Raw genomic sequence first — 20,579 nt, forward strand, 5'->3', positions numbered from 1 at the left:
GGTGAACAGGACAATAGGTGTAAGGAAACGTGTCAGAATTTCCACCCGCCGGGAATCGAACCCGGGCCCTCCGTGTGTGAAGCGGGAGCTTTAGCCACCAGACCACCGGGCCACCCTTGTAATTTATTTTAGCATAATCCAACTAAATATATTTTAGATTTGTTTTCAATAATTTAATAGTAAACAAACGCAATGAAATATATTTTTTTCGTTAGGCTCAGAATGATTTTGGCGAAATTATTGCATACACAAATTTTCACTTGTCCTATATGGCAAGATGAGCGTTGCTATTTAAGCCAAGTTCGCAAGTTCTGCCTATTCGGCACGACATATATATATACATATATATATATATATATATATATATATATATATATATATATATATATATATATATATATATATATATATATATATATATATATATATATATATATATATGCAAAACAACCACTGTGAAAGAATAGAGTAATTCCAAGCGCTTTCGTGATTACTCACATTATCAAGGAACAATGTGAGTAGTCACGAAAGTGCTTGGAATTTCTCTCTTCTTTCACAGTCGTTGTTTTGCATATTCTGAAATCACCTGTTTACTGTGATCTTATTGCATATATATATATATATATATATATATATATATATATATATATATATATATATATATATATATATATATATATATATATATATATATATATATATATATATATATATATATATATATATATATATATATATATATATATATATATATATATATACATTATAATACGTACACGTATCCAACAAAATTATGTTTTAACTTCAAAATTAAGATGTTTATTTCTAAGCTATAAAATTTATTATTTTATTGTAATTGTGGTTCCATATGAGAAACGGATCTTCATTATGAAGCACAGAACCGAAGCAACGAACACCATCCTTAACAGATGCTCAATTTCTTAATTAACATTTCAGATGTTTCTTCATCAGCCATCAGAATTACTCAGTACAGTAGGCAGAATTTTAAACGTTTTAAAACTCAGCCTTACATTTATAAGTGTATAACACAAAGGTTCAGTCCGCAAAATGTGTGTAGGAAATTTATGTCTGGCCACTGGTAGTCCAAAATTAAGACCCAAACATTAAAAAATCTTTATCATCTTGAGTATAGATACTTTCGGAAATGTTAAAAATTTTGTTCATATCAGTTTTACACAAATTACATATCCTTAAACTTTTAAATTACTGTGACTCTTACTAAATTTAAATAATTAATGACTTAAGATCGGATGCTAAATGAGTCATAATACATCCAGACAAAAATAAAGGGACAGAAATCTTTGAAAAATGTGATTATATTAGCAAAATGGAGAGTCTGTTATCTTACTATTTAAGAATGCTATATCTATCTATATATTCTAAATTTTTCATTTGTTTTAGAAAATATGAAAATTATTAATTACCCAGAGGTTACTGAGAGAGAGAGCCACGTTGACAGTGATCTTGGTGGGAACATGATCACACACAGTGGAGTTGGGTTGTTCAGCTATCAACCACTGGAAGAACAACCCAGCCTCCGTCATCGACGTCATCCTGAGAGATAAACAACAATAACATAGCAACAAGGCGAAAGTGAAGCGATGAAATTCCTAATAGAGCACTGTGTTATATACATACATACATATATATATATATATATATATATATATATATATATATATATATATATATATATATATATATATATATATATATATAAGTCGTGCCGAATATGTAAAACTGGTCAATTAGCAAGAACTCATTTAAAATTAAGTACTTTCTGAAAGTTTCTCTTATACGTTTAAAGATATATTTTTTTTCATTAACGTTAATATAAAAATTTTTAATTTTGCACCAAAAGAATCTTAGAAAACTTACCTAACCTTATTATAACAAGAGCAATTTATTTTAGCCTAACCCAATTAAATATATTTTAAATACGTTTACAATAATTTAATACTAAAGAAACACAGTGAAATATATTTTTTTCGTTAGGTTCAGAATGATTTTGGCGAAATTATTGCATACACAAATTTTCACTTGTCCTATATGGCAAGATGAACGTTGCTATTTAAATCTCGTGTTGAGCTCCTCACATACCTCTCGGTCTTTTCTTGTGAACTCCCCATCTTCCTTCCTCAGTCTGATTACCTGGTCCTTGACTGTTGTTTTTCTCCTGATGTGGCTGTACAACAGCTTCGGGTCAGACTTGACTTTCGATGCTATGTCATTTTCATATTGTCGCTGAGCCTCCCTTCTTATCTGTGCATATTCGTTTCTGGCTCTTCGGCTAATCTCTTTATTTTCCTGAGTTCTTTGTCTTTTGTGCCTTTTCCATTCTCTAGTACACCTAGTTTTTGCCTCCCTACACCTCTGGGTGAACCAAGGACTCGTTCTGGTCTTCACACTATTTCTGTTTCCTTTGGGAAGAAACCTCTACTCTGCCTCCTTGCATTTTGTTGTCACATAGTCCATCATTTCTTGTACTGGTTTTCCTGTCAGTTCTCTCTCCCACTGAATGTCTTGCAAGAAGTTCCTCATGCCTCAGTAGTCCCCCCTTTTGTAGTTTGGTTTTTTCCCATCCTATTCCTGCTGCTCTCTCCACTTGAATCTCAACTACGTAGTCAAAGCACAGAACCACATGATCACTATCTCCCAGGGGCCTTTCATACATGATATCCTCAATGTCCGAACTACTCAAGGTGAATACTAAGTCCAGTCTTGCTAGATCATCCTCACCTCTCTCTCTGGTAGTGTCTCTAACATATTGGTGCATGAAGTTTTCCAGTACCACATCCATCATCTTGGCTCTCCATGTTTCGGGACCCCAATGGGGCTCCAGGTTTTCCCAGTCAATCTCCTTGTGATTGAAATCACCCATAACTAGTAACTTTGTTCCCCCCCTGTGAGCTCTTCTGGCCACCTCGGCTAGTGTGTCGACCATTGCTCTGTTGCTCTCATCGTATTCTTCTCTTGGCCTCCTGCAGTTCTGTGGCGGGTTGTACATTACTGCAATTATCACCTTATGGCCCTCAGACTGGATTGCTCCTACTAAGTAGTCCCTTTCGCCCATGCAATTCATTCCTTCCATTTTCTCAAAACCCCACTGGTTTTTAATGAGCAGTGCAACTCCTCCTCCCCCTCTCCTCCCTCTGTCTTTCCTGAGGATTTGATATCTGGGAGGAAAGATTGCATCTGTTATCATTCTGGTGAGTTTTGTTTTTGTGAGAGCTATTATGTCTGGGGATGTCTCCTTGATTCTTTCATGCCACTCCTCACACTTATTTGCTATTCCATCTGCATTTGTATACCACACCTTCAACTTCTTTTCTAAAACTGTGGTCTAGGGGTGCATTGGGGTTAGGGAAGTGGGAGACCTGATAAGGAACTATGGGTTGTTGCTGTGGGGGTGGAGTTTGTAATGCAGTGGGTGGGGACATTGGATATGGCATGGGTGTTTTGGGTTAGAATGTTTGGTTGCACTGAGGTTTTCTTGGTTGGGGGCTTCTGTAGGTAGTTGTGAGGGAGGCTGTATTTGATCTTCTTCCTGAGTCTGGGATCTCCTGTCCATCTCCATCTCTATCTTCTCCTCTCTTTCTTCCTTTCGCCTTTGTACCATCTCTCTCAGTTTCTGCCTTTCTTCTTGTGTTCTGTCGCAGTCGAGATGCACCTTCCGGTATGCCGGCATGTCCCTTAGTTTTGCTTTCTCCTACAGGATCCTGTTCCTAGTTGATTCTGCCTTGAAAGTCACTTTCACTGGCTGGGTTCTTCTTCTTGCAAACCCCCCTATTCTCCGAAAATTTTCCAGCTGGGTCATGTCATCTTCTCCTATTGCTTTTATGATGCTTTGGATTTCAGTTTTTTCCTTTGTCTTCTTGCTTCATAAGTTTTCCCATGTATCCACTGATTCGATTTAATTTCCTCCATTGCAGCTTTCCTTTCTTCAGTTTCACTATCTATTGTACTTGGGCTCATTGGCCTGTCATTTTCCCTTCTCAGCTTTCCCTGGACTCTGCTGTGGTCTGTTAGGGCCTCCACATATGGCTTAGCTCTTTCATTTACTACAGTCTCATCTGACAGGGCTTCTACATGCAGTTTTGCTCCTTCATTCCATACAGTCCCCTTGTTTGTGACTGATGTTTCTGATGTCATTCCCAAATTGTTCTTTAGTTCTTTAGGCTGTTTCAGATTTTTCAGTTCCTCTTCTAATCTCTGTATCCTAGCCTCTGCTGCTATGACTTGCATCTCCCACCTCTTGCTTTCCATATCTATCCTCTCTTCCATTATCATGCTAAGTTCTTCTAGTTTCTAGTGTGTGTGTGTGTGTGTGTGTGTGTGTGTGTGTGTGTGTGTGTGTGTGTGTGTGTGTGTGTGTGTGTGAATGTGCGTGTGCATGTTTGTCTAATTTTTGTCTAATTTACTAATTTTCCATGATGTATCAGTAACTACAGCAGAGCTGTGTTCACTCTGTCCCGTCTACAATAATCTATTCATAATTTAATCTTTTAAAACTTCTTCCTTTTAAATTAAATTATACCGTTGGTCAATCACTCTGGCAAGAGGAGAATAATCTGTCCTTGTGCTCTATGGTATATATATATATATATATATATATATATATATATATATATATATATATATATATATATATATATATATATATATATATATATATATATATATATATATATATACATACATATATATATACATATATATATATATATATATATATATATATATATATATATATATATATATATATATATATATATATATACATATCCAACAAAATTATGTTTTAACTTCAAAAATAAGATATATTTTATGGGCTATATAAATTATTTTATTATTTTATAATAATGTAACCACAGGCAAAGATAACCTAGTACATTATATTACTTTACCTCTTATTTAAAGCTGGCACAAGTGGACTGTCCTTTTGACTAATCATTGCGTACATGATCTGCAGAAATTCTTCTTTCAACTCGTAAAATGAACACGTTCCTGCAACAAAATTATTGCTCGATATTTTTAAAAGTTATGTACTCCTACAAAGTTTTTCCTTCCCTACAATGACACATACATTCCAGAAGCATAAACACAGGATTATATTCATCTAGCATCAGAGATCAGAACTGACTCAACATCACTAACGCAAATAAGACTGAAGGAAGGGCAAGCATCTCTAGCGACAAATGTGTGAATGGGAACATTTTTAAATGACCTCGTATTTGCTAATTCTCTCTCCTAACCAGAGCCCAAAACCAATGCAAATTTTCCCTTATGCATGGTACTCCAGTGTTGAATATTTGAGGCCGATCATAATAGGCATTCTTAAGTTGTATCAGAAAAACCATAATTACAATTTTTTCAATAAAACTTTTAAGCAGAGCGTTGAACTAGGAGAGGGAGGAGCCACTGTTAAAAAAAATGGGTGTAAAAGCAAATCCGTAAATATGCTAAAAATTACATTTACGAATATTGGTAAAATATAGAATTTTGATACAGAAGATTAAGTGTTACCAGGTTGTCATCAGCTGCAGCCGCAGTCTCTCTGAGACTGCGGCTGGTGTCAGTGTCCGCTGCTCTACTCTGAGAAAAAACTTTCCCTTAATCCTTCAGTTACTGCCTTGCAACATTGTATAACTCCTGATGACGCACTGACAAGTGTGAAAGTATTTGAGCTAAAGATTCCCCCCCCCCCATGGCTTGTCTTGCATTGTTAACATCGCCTGTCTACGATTGTTTGTATATATATATATATAAATATATATATATATATATATATATATATATATATATATATATATATATATATATATATATATATATATATATATATATATATATATATATATATGTATATATATATATATATATATATATATATATATATATATATATATATATATATATATATATATATATATATATATATATATGTATATATATATATATATATATATATATATATATATATATATATATATATATATATATATATATATATATATATATATATATATATACACGCTTGCCGGCGTGGAGGGAGGGAGCCAGTGTGTGGTGCTCCATACATTGTATGTGTAAACCAAGAACCAACATGGTTTACGCGGGCCAGTTTCGGCAGACATCATCGTGAGTATCCACCGGAGATCACAGAATTGTGACAATCCTCTGTATCAGACCGTTGCTTCTGTATCAGTGAAAGTGCAGTGTGAATGTTGGGATTTGGGGAGTAGCGGTGGTGAGGGGATCCTGCCAGTGGAGGTGTGGAGGAGGTTTTATTTACATCTGTGACCGGCCAGGGTCGTGGGTTGGGGGAGGAAGTGGCCGCCCACGACACGGTCATTGGATGGTGAACAGGAGAACACCTCTCTTAATAGTGTGAGCATGGTGATTAGTGTGCCAAATGGCGAGGATTTTTTCTAAATGGAACAATAAGTGTATAAGAATTAGCAAAAGTTAGTCAGTGATGTGCATCTTGAGCGAACACACAGGGCCACTCCCTCCCCCCCATCCCTGATCCCCTCCCCTCATCCCAGCCTAGGACCACTGACTTCCTGACCAAGGGGGTTACCGTTTAGAGCCCCACCAATTACAAGTTCCGCCGCTCGCTACTCCCCCACCTTCATCCCCCATGCATCCCTGCTGTCCTTCACCCGTCACCCCACAGCTGGCGCCCTCCCACCCCCACGATATCAGCAATGTCACAAGTAGTCGCGGGTTCCCAGGAATCTTAACGTCAGAGTCAAAGCTGTCGTCCACGAGGAATCTGCCGGGTGTGCCACAGGGAATGTGCACTCAATCCCACAACTGGCAACATCCGTGCACACATTGAATGTCTAGGCTCTAAATGAGAACAACCAACAGCCTCCCCCAGCAGACAGCACTGACAACTACCGTGACTTCACCTCTACAGAGGACCTCAAATCTGCAATCAAATTAACATCCACCAGGACTCTGACACACATCCCCAAAGCAGCTCGCCCTCAAGCTGCTAGCAAATTCCCTGACCTTCTGAAGAAAAGTCAACGATGCTCCTTCAAACAACAGATCTTGGCACAACTTGCTTCTTTTTGGCAATGCCTGTTTGGCTGTCCCACCAAGGAGGGACAAGTCACTAGCAACACATGTTATTAGGGCAATAAATGCTTTCCCAAGGGATGGCAACCTCGTCCGTCTCTCCCCTAGGGTGACAAACACCCGCCGGGCAAATGCCAACAACAGGACACCCGACGTCTCAAAAATCAGAGCCCCAATTAGCAAAAAAATAGAAGAGGGCAACACTATTGGAGCTCTGAGGCTTATAACCCGTGAGGATACCATCGCTCCCAAGAACGTAAGCACGGCACAAGCTCTGAAGGACAAACATCCACCCAGGGCTCCCAGTACCAACATTGACCTCCCTGACATTGCAGCAGGCGAAGAACATCTAACCTTACAGGATGCTGATGTGCATAAAGCTGCTACGTCATTTCCACAGGGCTCAGCAGGAGGATTCACCGGTTTAAGGCCTCAACACTTAAAACAAATACTCAATCCAGCACTTGGTGAGGTTTCAGAGATGCTGCTCTCTGAACTCACCAAATTTTCCAACCTGTGCCTGGCTGGCAGTGTCCCGGAGGCCATCAGACCCCTTTTCTTTGGTGCCTCATTGTGTGCCCTCCAGAAAAATGATGGCGGAATCAGGCCCATTGCAGTGGGTAACACCCTTCAGCGCCTAGTCGCCAAGGCTGCAGTAAGAAGGGTGGGTCAAGAGGCTGCTGCAATGCTGAAACCAACTCAGCTCGGTTTCGGCGTTCAACAGGGCTGTGAAGCAGCTGCCCACGCAGCACGAGTATATATCAAAAACATGTCCGATGAAAAAGCCTTGGTCAAATTGGACTTCGCCAATGCTTTCAACTCAGTCAGAAGGGATGCTGCTCTCCAAGCAGTTTATAGAAACTTCCCTTCCCTTTATCCCTTCTTAGAATCGTGTTATAGTGTGACTTCCAAACTATTGTTTGGGGACCATGAAACTGACTCATGTGAGGGCGTGCAACAGGGGGACCCTCTCCCTCCCTTTCTATTTTGTTTGGTCATCAAGGAAGTCACAGAAGCACTCTCCAGCGAGCTCAATATCTGGTTCCTGGACGATGGTACCCTAGCGGGCACAACAGAATCTCTCCTACAGGACATCAGTAAAATTAAAGACATGGGAGAAAGCCTGGGCCTATCTTTAAACCCCACCAAATGTGAAGTAGTTTCTACCAATCAACAGATGATCCAGAATATTAGCGCCGTTTTACCAGGAGTACGAGCCATTGATCCAGCCAATAGCACTCTCCTTGGTAAACAAATAATCTGCATAAAAGAGAGAAGCTTACGACGACGTTTCGGTCCGACTTGGACCATTGACAAAGTCACACTAACCAGAAGTGGAGCTCCACTTCTGGTTAGTGTGAATTTGTGAATGGTCCAAGCCAGACCCAAACGTCGTCGTAAGCTTCTCTCTTTTATGTGCGGGTTATTTGTGTATCGTTCCAGTCACAGTATTGTGCCTTTTTTTGTTACTCTCCTTGGTGCTCCTCTTGGGTCCAAGGCCATCGATCTGATCCTAGAAAAAAAAGTCTCAGACCTCCGGACGATGGAAAGCAGGATGAAAGACACTGACACACACGATGCCTTCTACCTACTCACCAGGTGCCTGTCAATCCCAAAACTTACCTACTTTCTGAGAAGCTCCCCAGTCTTCAGCAGTCAAAAACTCAAGGAATATGACTCTCTACTTAAGACCATGCTAGAGAGTGTATTGAATCTTTCCCTTGAAGATGGACAGTGGCTGCAAGCCTCACTTCCCGTCAAGCTTGGAGGGCTAGAAGTACGCAGATTCTTCCAGATTGCTCTACCAGCTTTCCTATCCTCTTCCACAGCATCAAACGAGTTGATAAGACAAATTCTTCCTGATACCCTCAGCGACTCAGCAGGAACAGAAGACCCTAGCTATGCTGGTGCCTTCACTGAATGGGAGACTCTTGCTGCTCCAGCACCAAACCCTAGTGCAGCACTGGCTCACAAACAGTCAAGCTGGGATGGCCCGATCGCTGAGAAGGTGCTTGCCAACATGCTCAGGACTGCAACATCAGACAGGGAGATTGCCCGTCTCCAGGCTGTGAGCGCACATCACTCCGGGGACTTCCTCCAAACGGTTCCCATATCGGCAATGGGAACGCAACTCGACCCAAAGACCCTCCGTATTGCAGTGGCTCTGCGCCTTGCTGCCCCAATTCACACAGAATATACGTGTATTTGCGGCGAAGCGCAAGCAGACCATAGGGTCTACATGGTCTTAACTGTTCCAAAACCAAGGGCTGGCATGCAAGACATGCAAGGTTCCAGACTCATCGACACCACCAGGGACGCAAGGGCAGCCGCTTTCATGTTCCAGTGCCTCAGCGTAGCCATCCAGAGGGGAAATGCTTGTTGCATACTTGGCTCTCATCCAGCCTCGGAGGAGCTGGAAGAAATTCATGATCTTTGATACATTGTGCCATTGTATTCATGTATTCTGTTTATTAATAAATGTTCACATAGAATATAAAATATATAGGGGGTGGTAGGAGAAGAAAATACTCAAACAGCTCCGGGGAGAACCTTGAGTTTTCCCTGAGGTACGTTTATCGTCTTCTCTGAGGATGAGGGTCCCCATTTCAGCTATAGAGGTGGTACCTCCCTATATATATATATATATATATATATATATATATATATATATATATATATATATATATATATATATATATATATATATATATATATATATATATATATATATATATATATATATATATATATATATATATATATATATATACATATATATAATATATATATGTAGTGCCGAATAGGCAGAATTGCGATCTTGGCTTAAATAGCAATGCTCATCTTGCCATATAGGACAAGTGAAAGTTTTTGTATGCAATAATTTCGCCAAAATCATTATGAACCTAACGAAAAAATATATTTCACTGTGTTTGTTTAGTATTAAATTACTGTAAACAAATCTAAAATATATTTAGTTAGGTTAGGCTGAAATAAATTGTTCTTGTTATAATAAGGTTAGGTAAGTTTTCTAAGATTCTTTTGCTGCAAAATTTAATTTTTTTACATTAACATTAATGAAAAAAATATATCTTTAAACGTATAAGAGAAAATTTCAGTTCTTGCTAACTGACCAGTTTTACATATTCGGCACGACATATATATATATATATATATATATATATATATATATATATATATATATATATATATATATATATATATATATATATATATATATATATATATATATATATATATATATATATATATATATATATATATATATATATATATATATATATATATATATATATATAATAGGATGGGGTTCACCTCTGGTTTAAATTGTGGGACCCATAGCCTCGGAGAAGTGAATAAAAAGGCTTCAAGGAAGAATATCTGGATTTCTTCCTGAAGCCGTTTGAATATTCCACTTCCCCTACCACCCCATCTTTTCACATATATATTTTTTTTACCAGTAGGAGTATTTCATTACATAATATGGTACAGAAGATTTAAGAGATACATTGTTGATATAAAGGTGGCATATAAGGTACATGTTGTTACGTGTGTATCACCGATTATAAGGCGAAAATCTCATCCAGCTCCTCAGAGCTGAGGCGTGTGCCCAAAATACAGCAGGCATTACCCCTTTGAACAGCCGCACTGAGCTGCTGGAACAGAAAACTAGCTGCCCTGGGATCCCTAGTTACCCTGATGAGTCTTTTTCCCAGCTCCTTAAGGAATTTAGATGCACTCTTTCCCCATGAGCCAAGGGTCTCTGAGCCTATGGGAACAAACATATAATGATGGGCAAGTTCTCCATATTTTCTAGACTTTCGGGACTTCCTGAAGCTGGCAGCTGCCCCTCCTTCCTCCCTGGTGTATTGGAGATAAGTATCAGCCAAGGTAGATGCACATGTATAGTTCCACACCACCTGCTTCCCATCTGTCCAGGCTTGAAGGGCAATACCATCTGGACGCTTCTGGCTGCCATCAGATATGCATAGTTGGGGTGGCTTCCTTACTGCTGGGCATCCAGCTGTTGTGATTCTCCTCTTGATAACGTTATTAACCTCCTCATCTCTTGCAATCTTTCCCTCGGATTTACGGCACACAAGACCATGGTACCCGAATCGGTCTGCTGCTTCATTGCCACAAATACACCTATGTTCGGCGAGAATAGGGGCGGCAAGTCGAAGGGCAACACCGATGCGGATGGTCTGTGGGTCGAGGCGTGTGCCAAGGCCGGAGGTGGGAACAGCCAACAGAAAGTCCCCAGCATGAGGGACTTTCAGTACCAGGAGGCGGGCTCTATCCTTCCCTGACACACTCTGAAGCATTGTTGAGGCAATATTTTCTACTATTGGACCATCCCAATGCGATTGTTTGTAGTTGTTGGGGGGAGCAGGTCTGGTTTCAGAGCCCTTTAGATTATCCCAGATCATTGCTCCGTCAATTAATTTTTTGTCCTGGACTCCAATCTTGTCCCTAAGATGTTCAGGGAGAATCGCTGCTACAAGCTCTCTGGATGCAATACATGAGGACAGAAAAGCAGGTAACGTAATTTGTGATGACTTGCGGACACCAATGCCTCCTAGTCTGACTGGAAGTGTAGCTTGGTTCCACTGCCCTTCTTCTAGAGTAAGGTTAAGTACTTTCGTCAAAATCTGCCTCAGAATACTGTCATATTCGTGCAGTAGAGGGTTATCATATGAAGGTGCACATCTTAGGAAATATGTCAACCTGGGCAGACTCAAGCACTTTGTGAGAAGGTACAAGGCATCGTGGGTGTCCAGATTGCCTATTCGTTGTTCCATTCTCCTTAACTCTTCCAATTTCTTCCTGAGAATTGTGTCAATGGCATTGCTTCCCAGAGGTGCTCCTAGCAAGACACTATTTGTGGGGGCAATGACTGCTGCTCCTGGTAGTTTTGATCTCACTGCATTTATCACTTGTTGACTGACTGAGATGATTTCACATTTGGATGGATTCAGGATGAGACCCATTTCCTGTCCCCGTGTCATTACCTGTGTAAGGTCATGTAGGAGGGACTCCTTTGTACCTGCTAGTGTGCCATCATCTAGGAACCGGATGTTTAGCTCGCTGGTCAGTCTGACTGTATATATATATATATATATATATATATATATATATATATATATATATATATATATATATATATATATATATATATATATATATATATATATATATATATATATATATATATATATATATATATATATATATATATATATATATATATATATATATATATATATATATATATATATGTATATTAAATATATATATATATATATGTATATAATTTACCAAACTGCGGTAGGCCAGGGTTCGACCCCACGACACATTGTCCCGCCTCAAGAGACCACACAATGTACACGTTACCTTATCCACTCCGCCGTCGATCCTACAAACAACATGAGCCTAGCGAATTAGGCTTCCTTCATGTTGCGAGGACACTCATGGCAGTGGTGTGTTCAAGAATTAATTTCAGCCTCCTCCTGTTTGAATACCCGCCTCAACAAGTAGTCTATTTAGCAATGAAAAAACGAAGCAAGTTGTTTTGAAGCATTTACCAAACTGCGGCAGTCCAGGGTTCAACCCTACGACACATTGTCCCGCCTCAAGAGACCACACAATGTACACGTTACCTTATCCACTCCGCCATCGATCCTACAAACAACATGAGTCTAGCGAACTAGGCTTGCTTCATGTTGCGAGGACACTCGTGGCAATGGTATGCTCCAGGATTAATTTCTGCCAGGTCAGGGTTCGACCGCACGACAGTGAGTCGTGGGGTCGAACCCTGATCTGCCGCAGTTTGGTAAATGATTCGAAACCACTTGTTTCGTGGTTTCATTGCTAAACAGATTGCTTGTTGAGGCGGGTATTCAAACAAGAGGAGACCACTGCCACCTATCATTATCTCCTCAGTGACCTTTACTTTTGAACCTCTTTAAGTTTCAATCATGCAGATGCATTTGTAATCTTCAGTAGTTATAAAAAAACCATACCACGGGCGGGATTTGAATCCGCGGTCAGAGAGTCTCAAAACCCCAGACCGTCGCGTTAGCCACTGGACCAGACGCGACGGTCTGGAGTTTTGAGACTCTCTGACCGCGGGTTCAAATCCCGCCCGTGGTATGGTTTGTTTGCAGTCGTGTCATTACGATTTCGTGAGTCATACAGTAGCCATAATAAAATTTAATTAGTGAAAAACGAAGCAAATGCAAAGACGCCTTTTGTTTGTACTACATTTCACTGAACACTGTTTTTTTAAAGTATATAACTGATAAAAGTGACAGTGGCTCATGTAGTGCCGTGGGAGTGGTATTACATGTGGGGCTTAAAGTGCTTAGGTGTTAGTGAAACTACTGGCTTGTGGGTTTGTGCACTGCAGGAAGACCACTGACACGTGTGTTATGGGAGAACAACAAAAGTAAACATGCTTCATGGTATCTCTAATACAGAAGTTCACATTTGTCCTAAGCAGTGAGGTGTGAATGTTAGTTGCGATGTTGTACACGAGATTATTAGTGTTATCTGCATGAAAGGCATTTTTATCTATTTCATTTATACCTATTTCTCATACATGAAATTTAACATCTCATTTTTTATAGAATACCTGTTTTCGTGAAATCATGACCAATAATATTCCTGAAACCATTATGAGAACTAGAAATGACGTGGTCCCCCCGTCGCACCAAAGTGTCTATAAGTTCAAGGAACTGCGGACGTGGTCTGTATATGAGCCGACCAGTCTTTTCTGCATCCATTATTTTTCTGTGTATAGAGGACTCCGCTGACTGTATGGAAAAAGGAGATAAAAGTGTGTTAAATACGGTAGAGTTATTATTGAAAGAATTAAAAGTAAGACAGAAAGCAGGATTGTAGAGGAACTATAAAAAAAGATTTTAGGAAGGGTAGGGAATGTGTAGTTCAATTGTTTAATGTGTAGACCATGTGTTTAATGTGTAGACCAAGTGTTTAATTTGTAAACCAAGTGTTTAATGTGTTGACCAAGTGTTTAATGTATAGACCAAGTGTTTAATGTGTAGACCAAGTGTTTAATTTGTAAACCAAGTGTTTAATGTGTAGACCAAGTGTTTAATGTGTAGACCAAGTGTTTAATTTGTAAACCAAGTGTTTAATGTGTAGACCAAGTGTTTAATGTGTAGACCAAGTGTTTAATTTGTAAACCAAGTGTTTAATGTGTAGACCAAGTGTTTAATGTGTAGACCAAGTGTTTAATGTGTCAACCAAGCGTTTAATGTGTAGACCAAGTGTTTAATGTGTAGACCAAGTGTTTAATGTGTCAACCAAGCGTTTAATGTGTAGACCAAGTGTTTAATTTGTAGACCAAGTGTTTAATGTGTCAACCAAGCGTTTAATGTGTAGACCAAGTGTTTAATGTGTAGACCAAGTGTTTAATGTGTCAACCAAGTGTTTAATGTGTAGACCAAGTGTTTAATGTGTCTACCAAGTGTTTAATGTGTAGACCAAGTGTTTAATGTGTAGACCAAGTGTTTATTCGTATATTGAAGCATGTAAGTAAACAATGTTTGGGTAAAGGTAAGGCAATATTTGCTGCGTTTATGAACTTAGAAAAGGGATATGACAACGGGGACTGAGGAGCAGTGTGGCAGGTGTTACAAATGTATGAAATTGATACGAATTTTCCAAAAGCAGTAAACAAAATTATATGGGTAGTGAGGCTCAGGTTAGAAAATGTAGGAGAGGGAATTACTTCCCAGTAAAAGTACACATTAGACAGGGATGTGAGATATTACTACCGTTGTTTAACCCATTTGTTGATGGAGTTGTGAAAGACCTGAATGCTAGAGTGTCGGAAAGAGGTGCGGGATAAAAATATAAAGAATTTTAAAAAAGTGAGAATTGTCAACACTGTTCTCTTGGGAGATTCTTTTGAGATTTTTTCTTTGGGGGGGGCACCCACAGTTTGAGAAAAGAGAATGAATATTCTTTAGGGAAGAATGATGAGGTTCCCCCAGAGCTATTCTTTCCATACCCATACACATGTATAAATTATTTTTTGACCTTGTTAGAAATATTCAGTGGAATGAAAATACCATGTACGACATCACAAAATGTAAAAGAATAAAAAGGCACAATACAGTGATGGAACAATACACAAATAACCCGCACATAAGAGGAGAAAGAGACTTACGACGACGTTTCAGTCCGACTTGAACCATTAGATGGTCACGCACTATCCTATATTTCAAATAGTTCATTCAACTCGTCAGAGATGGGTTATGCCCACAGTGCCCACAGTGCCCACAGTGCCCACAGTGCCCACAGTGCCCACAGTGGTCCAGGGTTCTTTCTCCGGATGGCAGCACTGTATCTCTGGAAAAGAAAGCTGGTTGCACTTGCCCTGTATCCTGTCATATGCTCTATGCTCAGAGGTTCCAGTAATATTTGAAAAAAAAATATAGCATTGTGCTAGGCCAAGGTATTTGTGGATCTTGTACGTCTACCTGAAATTTCTGTCACCACTGCCTTCAACTACGGGGTATTGTAGATGCACAGATGTAGTCCCATGATCGCTTTTATAATTTCTTCTAGAGCAGCATAGTCACTCAGGATGGCTCATCACAGATAAGGAGGTGTTTATTTCTTAGTGCTGGAGATATGGCATCTTTGAGCGATTGTTTCGAAAAATTTCTTATAATTCGTTCAAAGGAAAATTTAAATTTTTGGAAGCCGTTTGAAAAATTTTCTTCTTCCACTTCCCATATTATTTTAAATAGGCTAGTAATAGTGAATGTGCCAGAGTGGTCACTTTCTTTGAGTGGGGGTTCCGCCTCCCTCTGAAATTATAAATGGAGGGTGGGATCAGGGGGAGAAGAAAAAATCGAGAAAGGGGAGCAAGACCCCACTCAAAAAATTGGGGGGCAGCCCCCACTCAAAATTTGAAAAGAAAAGTGACTGCTCCGGCACATTCCATACTACTTAGGCTTTATTTATTTAATTTATACAACCATGTATTCACTATAATAATATTTTAAACTAGATTATTGATCATCTTCATCTTCAGCTGGACGAGAGCTAAGAATGCAGCAGGCATTTTTTTCCTTTCGATTCTCACACTGAAATGCTGGAAGAGTGTCACTGAGCCTTGAACCCAGTTTCTTGAGTAAGACTTGAATATTTATCCCAAGGTCCAAGGTTCTCTGATCTTACTGGGACAAATTGGCCTTGGCGGCCCACGTCTCCACATTTCCTGAGTTTGGATTCTTGCTTGTGATCAGCAGCACCTTCCTGTTGCCCAGTACTATAGTATGGATAGTATGGATACAGGTGTCAGTTAGACTGGATATGTAAGTATAGTCTCATGCTAGGAGTCTGCTATTCTTCCAGGGATAGAGTGTGAGTCCAACAGGGCGAGTAGCTTGATTACGGAGATTCTTAAATGCTAGAAATTGGGGTTCTCTCTAAGCCGGGTACCCAGCCATAGTGGGGTTCCAATAGATGATGTTGACTTCGTTGTGTTTGACATACCAACACTTAGAGTTCAAACAGTTTAGACCATGTAGAATATGTTGATTAGTTTATTCTTTTTCGTAAATATACTTATAATCAGTATGGATTGGGGGCAGCACGTATGGTCACACGTATCAGGTCGATACGTGTGACCATTGCCAAAATTCAAACGTTAAGACGAGATCTTCAGAGAGTTGTGAACTCACAGATTCAGATGGGCAGTCTCTCTGGGGAACGTTGTCACAACTATCATATTTTTATACATTTTTTTTCTCTGCAATGTGGATTGTGTGTAGGCCTGCATCACAGCTGGTTAAGCAGTGAGATTCTCAGTGATGTCACTAGTGAAGATGAGTTCAGTGCTTATGCTAAATCACCCAGATCCTCTAGTAGAATTTTATTTACTAGCTGATTTGAAGCCATGGAGGAGAGCAAGAAAACTGGAAGGGTAATTTAGTGGGTTGTACGAATAACCCAGTCCACCGAGTCTGACTGAAAGCAAAGCATGAATCCACTGTTTTTCATCAAAGGGAAAGGTTTAGGACGATATCTAGCATGAGCCGTTAAAGGATGTCATATTCCTTGAGTTCAGAGAGGAAGAGTCATCTGAGGTAGAAGGCCTTAAGCGCATCTATGTCTCCAAACTGTGCTTTGATTTTCTTGAGATCGGAGTTTTTTCTCTCTGTAATTAAGTCAATGGCACTGGAACCAAGAGGAGCACCAAAGAGAGCACCGTCGACTAGATCAAGGGCTCAAGCAAGGCGACCCTGATTTGAAGGGGCTCAAGGATAGATCTAAACTTGTGAGGGAAAAGTTCAATAGATAGGAGTAGCGAGGGAGTATATAGTAACAATAGTTTCATTGCCGGCTGCTTGTTAAGGTAGGGTCAGTCTAGCTCCCGCTATCCCTTCCCCTCCCTTCTCCCCCCCCCCGAAAGGTGACGTGTGGGGCTCCGGTCAAACAGTAAATCACTCGACTCACAGCTCCCAACACTACTGTAAGTACACGCCTGATCATATTTTAGTGGACTTATTGGTTGAAAGCTTCACTTTTGAACTATAATTAACTTAGTCCTTTCAGTCTTGATAGGTTAAAATGTTTTAATAATCACCACATCTTTTAGGTATTGTACTTATCATGGAGAGTGATTTCTTAAGCAGTGCGTAATCTGTCTCTCTTTACAGCTTGAAAGGACAGAGAGGGTCACCTGCTAATCAACGAGTAGAAATTGAAGGAGACGGACTAACGTTCTGAGACGTCCCAATTTTTGATCCACTTACCTGTTTATGTATGCAAGTAGCAGGATATAACCCCTCATCATTGCAGTGGAGAAAACCTGCTTTCCTGTCATCTGGACGGATTATTGACAGCTATAAAATCTGTGAAGAACGAGCCGGTGGGTTGTCACCAACACCTGCGACCCCCCCCCCCATCATCGGCAACAGCTACGATTTCAACAACACACAGTGTCACCAACACCAGACACCCAAGTTTTATATATATATATATATATATATATATATATATATATATATATATATATATATATATATATATATATATATATATATATATATATTTTTATTAGCGTTGAATTCAGTTATCATTTATATTTTTCATTTTTCATTTTCTTTAAGGTAGGATCAATATTTCATATTTAAGTGTTTTATATTTTAAATTTTCTAAATAATAAAGTGTTTATGTTTGTCAGTTTATATTCTTTTTCTATTCATTAATTTTCCTGAGGAGGAGCCAGCCTTGGTAATACTGTCTGAAGTTGTTACAGGGCTGAGTAAGTCTTCACAAGTGGCGACCTTGCCAGGATCAACTCGACTGAATCAAGATTCAACTCCATCTCGAATCTACCATTGGAACTTCAACGCCGCATACCACAGACGGTTACCACCAACCATGAGTAATCATTCTCTATGGTAGGACTACAGTACAGGTATTTAAAAGATTTGGTGATTGTTATGGTCTCGATTTATTGTAAGTCAAGTCAGGCAGGATATAATATTTAATTCTGCCACCTTTTTGTTCGAGCTTGAAACACTTTGGAGGATTAGACTCCAGGGACCCGAGATTTTCCAGTGACAATTTGTTTCATTGAGCTCTTTATTATATCAAGGGAACTGTCATAGGACACTCTTGATTTGTTGGTGAGAAGATTGGATGGTCAAGTGACCCCATTCAACTTACTGTTTGCTCAGAGCCGGCATAGAACCCTTCGTTTTCATTAATACATATTGTTTAATTGAAGCAGGGATCGAGCCATCTGGTTTATTTGCAGTTTGAGCGGAGCAGGAATTGAACCCTCTGTTTTCTTTAATACCCATTTCATTTCCCCTGATAGTTTAAGTTATTCTTGAAAGTATGGAGGAATACCAGTTTTGGATGAATGCTGGAAGTAAGTTAGGAATAACAGGGAAAAATTTAGAATCTTTCATTAGTGCTAAGATCCAGGAAAGACTTGAAAGAGAGAGAATTGAGAGAGAAGAAAGACAGTTAGAAAGGGAAAGAGAAGAAGAAAAGGAGAGAGAGAGACTCGAAAGAGAGACAAAAAGGAGAGAGAGAGAATTGAGAGAGAAATCCAAGAAAGACAGTTAGAAAGAGAGAGAGAAGACAAAAAGGAGCGTGATAGACTTGATCGTGAGGAGAGAGCTAGAGTACGTGAAGAACAAGTTAAATTAAGAGAACTTGAGGAAAGAGCAAAGGATAGAGAACGTGAGGAAAAAGCTAGAGAAAGTGAGAAAAAAGCTAGAGAACGTGAGGAAAAAGCTAGAGAACGTGAGGAAAAAGCTAGAGAACTCGAGTTAATAGAGAGAGAAAAGGATCGCAAGCTCGAAAAAGCTCGCCTTGAATTAGAGTATAAAAAGTTAACTCTTACATAACAACAATTAGAGGAAGGAGTAATTGAACATCATGCAGCTAGTGCACATATTCCAACACCTAATTTACCTCCCTTCACAGAGGGTGAAGACATTACTTTATACATTATCAGGTTTGAAAATACCGCTACCCTCTGTGAATGGCCTGCTGACACCTTGGCTACCAGGTTAGGAATGTTATTTTCTGTTACCGCTTTGAATATCTATGCAACTTTGTCGCAGGATATCATATGTAATTATAACCTACTGAAGATGGCAATCCTTAAAGCATATCAAAAAACCACAAATTCTTACAGGAACGATTTCAGGTATGCCACCTTACAGCCTGGCCAGAACTTTCAGCAGTTACAGGTAACACTCTTTCGTTTGTTCGACTTTTGGATAGAGAGTTCAGGAATTGATCACAGTTATGAATCTCTTAGAGACTTCATGGATGCTGACCAGTTCCTGACAGCTCTTCCTCACCAGATACGAACATTCATCAGAGAACGTAACCTGATTAAAGCTGAGGAAGTTGCTGAGGCTGCTGACCTGTATACTGAGGCTCACAATTCCTATAAAGGGATCGAACCCTAAGGGCAAGGGGTCATCAGATCTTAAGAAATCAAAACCTCTAGTGGAAAGTAAAATGACTTCTTTTATTCATGTTTGTCATTTGTGTGTTGTTAAGGGACATAAACGTCCAGATTGTCCTTCTAAGGTCCAAAAAGTTGGAAGATGTTTTAAACACTGTAATGACCAAGCACCCTTCTGTTCATGAACAGTTAATGGACTTAATGTATCTACCATTTTACGGGGCACTGGATGCACATGTATAGTCATTTCTGATAAGCTGTTCCCTAACCTTAAAGAAACTCATTCCTCTGCTATACTTTCAGACTACTTGGGCCGTACGGACACTTTTCCTACCATCCGTTGCTACATTAGGTCTAAATGGTTCACAGGTTGGTCTGAAGCCGTACTAGCTCCCATCACTTCTTGCTCCGTACTAATAGGTAAGGTAAAAGGTGCCATTCTTCCTTCTGAGGTTGACATTTCATCACCAAA

At 39.3% G+C, this 20,579-nt stretch overlaps 1 protein-coding gene across 1 annotated transcript in view; it reads right to left on the minus strand.

Moving 5' to 3' along the window:
- Positions 1-20,579, minus strand: part of LOC138853248 (probable glutamate receptor) — a 72,815-nt gene that overhangs the window by 7,475 nt on the left and 44,761 nt on the right. The window contains exons 10-12 of the mRNA XM_070088967.1: positions 13,763-13,943; positions 4,929-5,028; positions 1,446-1,575 (exon numbers count right to left, since the gene is read on the minus strand). Of these exons, the coding sequence (XP_069945068.1) occupies positions 1,446-1,575; positions 4,929-5,028; positions 13,763-13,943 (411 nt within the window). The remainder of the gene's footprint in view (positions 1-1,445; positions 1,576-4,928; positions 5,029-13,762; positions 13,944-20,579) is intronic.

Source organism: Cherax quadricarinatus, chromosome 26, assembly GCF_038502225.1.
Source record: "Cherax quadricarinatus isolate ZL_2023a chromosome 26, ASM3850222v1, whole genome shotgun sequence".
Classification (NCBI taxonomy): domain Eukaryota; kingdom Metazoa; phylum Arthropoda; class Malacostraca; order Decapoda; family Parastacidae; genus Cherax; species Cherax quadricarinatus.